Source organism: Topomyia yanbarensis, chromosome 1, assembly GCF_030247195.1.
Source record: "Topomyia yanbarensis strain Yona2022 chromosome 1, ASM3024719v1, whole genome shotgun sequence".
In the NCBI taxonomy this organism is placed as follows: domain Eukaryota; kingdom Metazoa; phylum Arthropoda; class Insecta; order Diptera; family Culicidae; genus Topomyia; species Topomyia yanbarensis.
The window spans coordinates 6,477,191-6,488,748 of record NC_080670.1 but is presented as its reverse complement, the minus strand read 5'-3'; the positions used below and the strand labels follow the sequence as shown (position 1 = coordinate 6,488,748).

At 44.1% G+C, this 11,558-nt stretch overlaps 1 protein-coding gene across 1 annotated transcript; it reads right to left on the bottom strand.

Moving 5' to 3' along the window:
• Nucleotides 1-3,494: 3,494 nt before the first annotated feature.
• LOC131693407 (uncharacterized) lies at nt 3,495-8,930 on the bottom strand. Its single transcript, XM_058981188.1, has one exon. It carries the CDS (start codon nt 8,928-8,930, stop codon nt 3,495-3,497), a length of 5,436 nt encoding a protein of 1,811 aa, XP_058837171.1.
• Nucleotides 8,931-11,558: the final 2,628 nt, after the last annotated feature.

Below are 11,558 nucleotides of genomic sequence, written 5' to 3'. Positions count from 1 at the left end.
ACACACCACGTCGTCGTCTCTTTGTGCATAGTTTGTTGTCTCTAAACACTGACTGTCTGCCTGCCTGCTGGATTCGCAAATTACACAAGACTCTAGTCTAGCTGTCCTCTATTGCAGGCAAGTAGGCCTGATGGTGGTTACTATCATCGTCAGCATTGACATCACCTTCACAACCGTAATCGCGATGACATGTAGTTGGGCTCTGTTTTACTCTTCTATTTTTTTAAGCGCTAATCTTTGTTGTTCCCCATTACTAATGACCCGTGTGTTCTTTGTCTATTTTCATCATTATGTTTTGTTTTCGTTCTCCGCGTTATCATTTGGAGTTTGGTGCTGGTACACTGCTGCTGGTAAATTTTGTAACGGCGAGATAATTTGGCAATTTGAATAACTTTCCAATAGATATTTTGCGGTGCGTTGCGTGTTTAACATCCCAACTAACTAGATTGTTGACACTTATTAGATAGATCTGAGGAGGTAAAACGATATGATGGCATCTGGGCTTTAAGAGGGGGCGGAAGCTCAGATGTCTCAATACTTTTTGACAGTTCGTTTGGCTACGGAAAAGGCTCAACAAAGAACATTTCCGAATTTTTGTAACGACAGTGCACTTTGATAGTGCTGCGTAAACTGATTTGTTTTTTGGCTATTCCATAGGAAACTGACGTCAACAAACCACATTGAACCGCCCGCAACTATGCAGGAAATCGGGAAGTCATGCTGCAGAGGACGTGACCATTTGGAGGTTCATCTTGTTGTTTATTTGTTTGTAGGAAACGTAGCCTGAATTGAATAGCAATAGAGAAAAAATAATATGCATGTATAGGGAAGTTGAAATTTAGTTTTTTTCTACGGCGCATTGAAACGTTGGTTGCAAACGTATCTTTGCGCAGAAATAGAAGCTAGCGTATGACAGAAAAAAAACTCAACTGGGCTGGTTGAGTGCGCATGGTTTAAGCGCTTCACGTGTCACGTTGCTCATAAACATATGACATCCCGGAAGAGTCGGTCTCATTAATGAAAGTAATGGAGTACCTCGCTGAGAAAGTAAATTGTAATAAGTAGCGGAAAATGTGGCAAAGCGCATTTAAAGAACAAAAAATTGTTTTCAATATTATCCACAAAAAATGATACAGCAGCTCGGCTTATTTTCGAGAATGAACAGTGCATACTGTATTGAAAAATAAACAATCTTATGATTTCTCTGGTTTATGTTATCGTTTAAATCCTTTTCCGTATCGTTCTCTGCATGCAACCGTAGAAAAAGGTTTGCAGTCTAAATCAGGTAGACGTTCAATAATTTTTATGACCATGAGATTATGTCCCTAAATAGTTACGATTTTATTGCTAACGGCAATAAAATGCCTAACACCAACAGTGGCTTTCATTAATGCACAAAAGGCCTATGTTTACAATACCTATTCAAAAGGGTCCTAGGTTTACATTCGCTAAGAGTAGATCGCTGTTTGGGCGATAGGATGAGATCCTTGCAGCAGCAGTATTGATATTCTGCAGCTCAAAGTTAGAGGAGTTACTTTATTAACATTTTATTAGTGGAAAGTAAAAGTATACGACCTACTTCAGTCTTCAAATACCATGCATCAACGAATTCGGAGGAGTTCCATTTAGCTGACACCTTTTTACATTGGACATCCTACCTTGCAGGTACCTGTCTGAATACTAAGCAGCTCTTCGCCGAAAGCCTATCAATAGGCATCTCGTGCTTCAGGAATTCCACGAATTGGCGTACCATAATATAATCCCCTCCTCGTGAATCTGGATGTTGTTTCTTCGGCGAATTCCTCGGTTCACCATTTCCAATCTCGATTACCCTCTAGTCGGACTACCGGGCGTCTATTGTCTTTTCTTCGGAAAATTTCTTCGACCTTGTCTCTGATCCACGACCTGCGTACATTAAATCTCCAATTGTTACAGGACGTACAACGTCGAACCACTTAGATCTTCGACTGATGGTGGGGAGGTACTCTCTTATCCACCGCTTCCATAGTTCGTTCGATAAGTGCTGGCTTCATTGATAACTGCTTCGCAAAGCTCCCCCTAGGTTAGTTGGGCTCCTTCTTAGTGGTCTGTGTGAGCCGGATGAGGTTTCGAGGATGAGATGATTTGGTGTGAGTGCCCGTTCTTTGCTAGAATCCCGTGGCATGTATGTAATCGGCTGTGAATTGATGAACCATTCTGTTCTGCGATGTGAGACGTATTGCTTATATTTCTGGTTGTCTGAGCGGATCCATGACAGTACGGTACTGTAATGTGTCCTAAGGAAAGCTTGACTCATGATGAGAGTATGGTTATTTATCACACACTTAAGCATTCTTACCAAAACTGCTGTTTTCTTGGAAATGGGTTAAATGCTCATGACTGCATTGCATTTTGTTTCACCGTGGGAGCAGATATAAGTGCAGAAGTCCTCATGCGAGTCCCATATTATTCCGAGAACGCGCTCCTAATTTTCCAGCATATCGTACCAAATCATCAACGGTTTTAGTCCCTTAGCTTCGACCAGCTTCTGTAATCACTGTTGATCACCTAATTTCTTATTCTGAATCCGGGTATGCATGGTACGCACCTGTTTTGCCTTTTCCGCTGCTTCCTCGACTGCGTCAGCACTATCGAAATAATCATCCACGTAGGTTTTTTTCTATGATGACTGATGACGCAACTTTGTCGAAGGCTGCTAGTTAATCCGGCTTTGTTAAAATTTTTTATTAAACTTTTAACGAAGTGATGTCTGAGTCAGTTTAGCATGGGGCCTAGCAGTGCATGGTTGTGTATCGGTACTCGATTCCCCCCAACTATTAATTTTTGTGAGCTAATCGTTAGATTTAGCTGAATAGTATGTTCAGAAGAATTATAGTATGTGATACGAGTTGTTTTGGTTAGAAAATTTTAGTTCCACCTTGTTTATTACCGAGACTTGAAGACCGACGCGGACACTCGCGGATTCTCACGATTCCGCCGACACGACAACACTGCGGACTATGAGGAAATCAAGCGGACTTTCTTTTGATTAGCGGAGGACGGTGATTTGAACCGATTATAAATTTATTCGACCGATAGCGACACACGTCCAGATCGGCGACCGAGTGTTAGATAACTGGCTTTCAAATGTGCTGCTGATTACTTTATATCACACGTTATACAATGCATGTACCTAACCATTGTCACAAACCCAAACTGGACGAGAGTATATAAGAGATCGAGTTGATCGATAAATTCTAGGGGGTATCTAATCGTTTAAATTCAAATTTTTATCTCTAGCTTTAAGTTCAGTAATTTCAAGTTATTTAGAGAAACTGCATGTTTAAGTTAAGGCAAATTTTCATCTAGTTTAAGTTTCATAGCAATAAATTTAATTATAGGCTAAATCTACTCAACACACCGGCCACCTTGAATTATATTTCAATAAAAATATCCCATTCTGGGTTCCAAGATACACCAACTGCTCCTGAAGTGGTATAGATGCGACCAGAGTCTCACATCGACCCTGTGGAAGTAGATGGCGAGTTGATAGTTGTGCCTTGTAGTTGTGCTGAATCGACTTCAATTGGCAACAAACAAAGTCTGGAGATAGCACGTCTGGAGATCGACCCGGATGGCAACCGTACTGATGCTACACGTACTATACCGTTGTCGTCTGGATGCACGTCCACCACTCTCCCAATCGACCACTTCAACACTGGAAGCGAATCTTCTTGCAGTAGCACGATGGAACCGATAGCCAGGTTGCGAGTAAATTTGGACCATTTGTATCGATGTTGAAGGGACGTCAGGTACTCACGATGCCATCGCTGCCAGAAGTGTTGCGTATACCGTTGAAGTCGTTCCCACATCCGCAGCCGATTCTCGGGAACAACAGTGTAATCGGGTTCTGGCAGGGCGTTGAGCGGCCGCCCGATAAGAAAATGGCCCGGCGTTAGCACCTGCATATCACTTGGGTCAGTTGATAGTGGTGTAATAGGCCTGGAATTCAAGCAGCCTTCAACTTGCATGAGAACCGTGACGAAGGCTTCTTGCGGCAGGAAAGAGGTTCCGATGATTCGACGAAGGTGATATTTCATCGATTTAACACAGGCTTCCCAAAGCCCGCCGAAGTTTGGAGAACGAGCTGGGATGAAATGAAACTTCACTAGTTGAGCTGATGCTTCAGTGTTGATGGCATATCGATGTTCTTGCGAGAGAAATAAACGGCGAATTTCGCGATCGGCACCAACAAAGTTTGTTGCGTTGTCACAGTACACGTTTTGTGGCCTACCACGCCTAGCTATGAAACGGCGAAAGCTTCCGATGAATGCGGCTGTGGTTAATTCGCTGACAAGCTCCAAATGTGCCGCTTTCGTTGCCATGCAGACGAAGACTGCCACGTACGATTTCGACGGTGCAGAACGAGGGCTTAGGCGCCGAAGATAAAACGGACCCGCAAAGTCAATTCCGACGTTTTCGAATGCGTAAGACTGTGTAACTCGGACAGCTGGTAGTGATCCCATTAGTTGCGAGAGCTGGTGTGGTCGTGCCTTGACGCATGTTACACAGGAATGAACTACATCACGAACGAGATCCCGGCCACGCGTTGGCCAGAAACGTTGACGAATCGTAGCTAAGAGAAGTTGAGGTCCACAGTGTAGCTGTTGTCGATGGATTGTTTCAGCAATCATGCGGGTTAGTGAATGCTTTCCTGGTAAGGCGAGAGGATACTTTGCATCAGCAGTAATTTCAGCATGCTTTAGCCGGCCACCAACTCGAACAAGGTTATCATGGAGGACGGGGTGGAGGAAGCGCAGCTTCGATTGATTTGAAACAGGTTGCCTATTCCTTAATGCAGAAATTTCTGGGGCAAAATATTCGTGCTGGATCAAACGAACGACGGAGAACAATGTTTCGTTGAGTTCATCCACCGTGATTAAACCGTTACGACACAGTGGCATTGGTGGCTGATTGGGATTCTTGTGGCGGAATGAAAGGCTTCGGCAGTTGTTAGCAAATCGTCTACAAAGAGCGCCAATTCGTAGAAAAGTGGTGAACGAGGAAAACAAAGAGAAAATGTCGGCTTCCTGCGCTGCAATGGGAAGGGCAATTCCTCTTCTAGTTTCAAGCTCGTTTTCCCTCACGCGTCCAAACTGCTCTGGTGGTTCCGGCCAAGGTAGGTTTAGCGAAGCAAGCCACGACGATGCATTCCACCATAACGAGCTGTCAACGAGTAGTCCAACGTCCATACCCCTAGATATGAGATCGGCGGGGTTTTCCTGCCCGGGAACGTGATGCCAGGTGCAGTGTGCAGTAATTTCCTGAATTTCAGCGACCCGATTGGCTACAAATGTTTGCCATGTAGAAGGATTTGCAGACAACCAGTGCAAAACAATCATGGAATCGGTCCACATGAACGCCTTCTCCTGGAATCCTATGCTGGCACTGACGGATAGAAATAATTTTGATAGAAGCAAGGCAGCGCACAATTCCAATCTTGCGATCGACTTATTGTTCACAGGTGCGACACGAGATTTTGCTGCCAAAAGTCTGATGGTGACGTATCCATCCGGAGCAATCGAGCGTAAATACAGACACGCACCATAAGCATGTTCGGAGGCGTCGCTGAATCCGTGGATTTCCGTGCGAACGGGACGGCACAGTGATCGCACATGCCGAGGAAGACGAAAGTTTTTCAGTCGGCAGAACTGATGCTGATATTCCTCCCACTCTAAGGCGAACGCTTTTGGCAACGGCTGATCCCATTCGTAGTCCAATTTCCATAGGGTTTGCATGAGTATTTTTGCTTTTATAATGGCTGGACCCAGAAGTCCCAAAGGATCGAAAAAACTAGATGTTTGAGAAAGGACGATTCGTTTCGTATAACTTTCACACTTGCCAAACTTTGGGAGCTTGTAGAGGATTGAATCGGACGAAGGTTCCCAGAGTAAACCTAGGGTTTTAATTGGAGCATCGGAGTCGAATTCGACGAGAGTTTTTGTTTCTCTACACTCCTCGGGGATAGAGTTGAGTATTTCTCGATGATTCGAGGACATCTTACGAAGTTGCATCCCAGCATTCCCAAAGATCTGCTGTAACTGATTGCAAAGGATCTTTGGCTCTTCCAAATCGTCGCGACCCGTGAGCAAATCGTCTATATATAGATCCTTCCGGATAACCGATGCTGCCAGAGGATAACGTTCATTTTCATCCTCTGCGAGCTGCTGCAATACTCGGGTAGCGAGGAACGGGGCAGAATTTGTACCGTACGTCACGGTGAGAAGTTGATACGTTTTCAACGAATCCGACCGCTTTTCTCGCCAAAAGATTCGTTGAAGCGGCTGATCTGCTGGATGTACGAGAATCTGGCGGTACATTTTTGCTATGTCCCCAGTGATTACGAAAGCATGTATACGGAAGCGTAGAACGATGGACAACAGCGAATCTTGGATGGTGGGCCCAGCAAGTAAAACGTCGTTCAGCGAAAGCCCAGAGCAGCTCTTACAGGAGGCATCGAAGACAGTTCGAAGTTTTGTAGTGGTGCTTTCAGGCCGAATGATTGCATGATGCGGCAGGTAGTATCGCGGGAGATCGTGATTTTCGGCTGCCATTTCTTCCGATGTAACTTCCCGCATGTGGCCTAAGCTCAGATACTCGTGAATAAATTCCTCGTACTGTGTCCGAAATGCAGGATTCGCGTCAAGCTTCCGTTCAAGGGCTAAAAAGCGACGCTGTGCGTTGAAGCGATTGTCTCGTAGACGAGGTAAGAGCTCATGCTTCATTGGAAGGCGAACAACATATCTACCCTGCTCATTGCGAGTCACATTATTTATGAAATGGCGTTCGCACTGCTTCTCTGTGGGAGACCAGCTAGAATTCGCAGAACATTGGTCCAATTCCCAAAATCGTGTCACCAATTTCTCGAGACGTTGGTTGTGAGTCAGGTGAAAACTATGATGCTCTGGAGTGCTGGATTGTCGCCCCGAACATTCTCCAGAAACAATCCAGCCTAGTATCGTATTTTGAAGGAGCGGCAGGTGATCCCCAATAGTAACCTTTCCGTAGCGTAATAATTCAAAAAATGTGCCGGCACCAAGAAGTGCATCGATGGGACCTGGAGTGCAAAATGTTGGATCGGCCAAAGTTATCCAACTAGGGATATCCCATTCAACCGTAGATATTGCTTGTACCGGTTGCTCGGATGAAATCGTCGAAAGAACCAGGAACTTCATATTTTTGGAGAAATCCGATACCCGGGAGGTAATTGTGGTTTTAACTGCCTTCGAAATTGATGTCACAATTTGACCCACGCCGCCAAGGTTGACGTGTTCTGGTAAAAGAGGCAGTTTCAGCTTCTTATGGAATGATTCCGTCATGAGATTGAACTGCGAACAACTATCCAGTAATACTCGAGCAATGACCTTCGCTCCGTTACAGTCGTCGAGGTAGATCTGTGCAGTAGACAGCAAAACAGTTTCGCTGGGAAGCTTCGTCGAGTGAGCCGCGAGACCGGAGGGTCGGTTCGTATGTGACTGAGACGAAGGCATCGAGGATATAACTGGCTCCAATACAGACTGATTGGTTGCTACCAATGTTGTGTACGAATTTGACGAGCTGGTGCTGGGTTGCGTTGTGAAATTTTGAGCGGAATCAGCTTGACCAGTGAAAGTGGATGTTACAGAGCTGTTGGTCTGATCAATAGGTTCCAGCGGCGGTAGATGAATGAGTGTGTGATGACGTTTTTTACATTTGCGACACCCATCTGAAGAACAGTCCTTGCAACCATGATTTGACGTTTTCATGCAATTCAAGCATAGGTGATGTTGCTTCACGAATTCGAACCGCTGCCTGGGCGAAAGCTTGCGGAATTTGTAGCACTGATGCAGATGGTGGTCCCCTCCGCATTGTAAACATTTTCGTGTAACCGTTGATTCGTTTGCTGACGATTGTGCGACATGCAGAGTCGAGAACTTAGGTTGAGACTTTAATTTTGTATCACGAGAGCGAAGTTGGGTGGTAGGAGCAATAGCTTGCAGAACTCGTGCGTGGCCCTGCAGAAAAGTAACCATGTCGCTATATTTTGGCATATGGGTTTGCTGACCTTCAACCTTGACCATGGAATTTCGAGCTACGTGATTTTCCCATTCGCGGAGGGTATCGTGATCCAATCGCTGACTTAGTTGATACACCAAAATGGTACTCCAGCTGTCTGTTGGCTCACCAAGTTTTTTAAGAATCGCGATATTTCGATCGAACCTATCGACCAAATTTAACACTCCTTCCGTAGATTCCTGCTTTATTGATGGAGTACTGAAAAGCTCCGTGAGATGACATTTCACTAACATCCGCTTGTCGTCATATCTCGCTACTAACCGCTTCCAAGCCTCCAAATAGTTTTCATCACTTATTGGTACCTCCGATATCAAACCAGCTGCTTCGCCTCGTAGGAGGCCCTTTAAGTATTGGAATTTTTCCGATGCACTTAGGTCACTTGACGAATGCACCGCAGCGTTGAACCGATCATGGAAAGATTGCCATTCGAGTGGGTTTCCGGAGAAATCTGGGAGTTTCAGCTCAGGATACTTGATATGGGTGCTCTGCGAATGGAACCTTTTAGAGGTACTAGCGGTGTCGGACTTTTTTACCGATAGCAATTGAGTGAGCTTTGCCTTCAAATGGTAATATTTTGTTTCAAACCGATTCAGCACCTTATCATACTCAATGGCGGGAACACTCAGGGGAAGCAATTGCAGCTGAACTACTTGCTCGACATACTGGCTGTAAAAACCTTCTAACTTCTCCAACCTGATTGAAACCTGGTCTTCATGCTGCGCGGGAATGTACGATTCAACAAATGTTTCGATGGCGTTGACCGACCTTTTTATGTTGTCCGCTCTGACCTGATATTCGCGTCTTAGAGTGGCAATTGCTTCCTCCGCTTCGCCCATCTTATCGAAACGATCCAGGCACAAACCAACCACCAACGAACGGATTCAGGCACAAAGGAACCGCCAAAGCAAGTGGGAAGTATCGCCCCTACCGACACTATTTTATTTTCCGCGGGGGAACTTCTTCGAGTATTTAATCGTTCACTGTACTTTCTAGTACTCACTGAAAATTTTGTTCACGCCTTTTGGCGACTTTATTTCCTCAACCGTTTTTTGGTTTCACGATTTCGGTAATCGTCTCAAACGATTAAGTTTCTGTTCGCCAAGTATCACAAGCGCGTGTAGAGCGCGTTTTGTTCTTATCACACGTTCACTTTGGCGGTCAAATCCGCTTGGCTTCCTTTTAGTCGGCTATTGTCGGAGCGACTATTGTTCCACACAATGGCTAAATGCCAGTCGCAAAATGGCTCACTAAGAGGTCACCTTGGCACTAGCACTGGTCCATTGATCCGGTTCGAAGGACCATGTTTATTACCGAGACTTGAAGACCGACGCGGACACTCGCGGATTCTCACGATTCCGCCGACACGACAACACTGCGGACTATGAGGAAATCAAGCGGACTTTCTTTTGATTAGCGGAGGACGGTGATTTGAACCGATTATAAATTTATTCGACCGATAGCGACACACGTCCAGATCGGCGACCGAGTGTTAGATAACTGGCTTTCAAATGTGCTGCTGATTACTTTATATCACACGTTATACAATGCATGTACCTAACCATTGTCACAAACCCAAACTGGACGAGAGTATATAAGAGATCGAGTTGATCGATAAATTCTAGGGGGTATCTAATCGTTTAAATTCAAATTTTTATCTCTAGCTTTAAGTTCAGTAATTTCAAGTTATTTAGAGAAACTGCATGTTTAAGTTAAGGCAAATTTTCATCTAGTTTAAGTTTCATAGCAATAAATTTAATTATAGGCTAAATCTACTCAACACACCTGTTACCGCATAGAGGGCCCCAACACTAACTTGTCAACGAAGATAGAATATTGAAATGTTCGGAAGAATTACTGAAAAATGTCTGTTCTAAAACTTTGTAGAAGACATCTAATTCCTATCTCTCTCTGTTGAAAAGTTAGTGTTAGCGCCCTACTCCTGGTGGGACTAGGAATCGACTCAGGGGTGGGCCGATAGGAATCATTTTTTTCTTGTCACTCTAGTCTACATACTCCATTTCTTGTCTGGTAGCCTTATGTGCGTATTGTTTTTCCACTAAATGTCCGGATATTGAATATCATCTCTTTTCCAACAGAGCTCCGTCTTCAAATTTTCACTCACACGTCGTGTTGTTCGTTCCAAGATTTCTAGAGCTCTACTATCATCTGCCGACTTTGATCGATTGCAGTACAGTACAATACAGCGACGAAATATTACTGCAGGAATACCATCAGGTTCAGGAGAGCTCGAATTTTTAATTTTTAATGCCGCCAACAAGCATTTCTAGTGATTTTGTAAACCTTGTTAGGTTAACTGCATCAGCTCGGACGTCTTAATTGGCCGACGCAGCTTCCTGCATAGGGGCAACATCAAATTTGGGAACAAGATAGACGTAGATTCGGTTTAGTCCAACTACACAGCACTGATTCAGATTTCCGCTTAGCATTAAGAAAACTGAAAAATCTTCTAGGGTTCCTCCTTAAACTTGATTGGATGCGTAGAACATACGATTTTGTGGAAGGCCGCACTACAGTAACGGTCCCGCATTACTAACACGATGAAAACAATCTTCTGTCTCCGGCGTTGGCTGGTGTCGAAGCTTACCGTGACGAGCAATTCGTACACTTTTAAATTCCTTGACTCGCAGGTACTCCAGGCAGGCAATGCAAGGCGAATTTGCGAGAGGACTGCGCCTCACTGATAGTATGTGGAGACATTCAGTACTGCTAACGTTGAACAAATTTGGTCCAGGCTGCTCTCTATTTCTTTTTAAATTTTATTTCATGTTTACTATAACGATGAATTTGCTATCAATTAATTTCTCGTACGCCTTCTACTGGCGTAAGATAAGGTGACAATCTGACAGACCACATTCATGCCAATGGATTTCTGAAATGGTATAAAACAAAATTAATAAAACCGCTTTTTCGGGAATGGCCGAAAAAAGTATCATACTAAAATTGGGTCTACATGTGGAATAAGGCAAGAGCTAATTGATAAAATGCAAAAGATTTGTAAAATACAGAATTTTTCCTAACATGTTGGCCCCGAAAAGTAGTTTTCGGTGTTTTATGAAACTGAAAAAGAACCGTTATATGCCGATGCCCCTAGGATCGTCTAAATAAGTCCAACAATCATCAATTCCCAGATGTTTGGTTGGTGGCTTTATCTTCGTATCTGAAAATCTATGAAATTCAAGCTGAAAGGAAAACTTCCGGGTGGAAAAAGTTCATGAAAGTTGTAGGACTTCCCTGAATACTTCTGGACTTGTCTAAGTTATGTAGAAATTGTCCATAATTCTTAGGATTCCTTTGAAAGTCTTAAGATTTTTAAGAACAAGCTGTCATGGGCGGGCGGCTTTTTTTCGTCATCGGATATTATTTCATTTGAACAGTGCACGTTGATATTGCTGCAGCTGAACAAAGGGCCTTTAATCCTCACTAAAAACACATACTGTCACCGG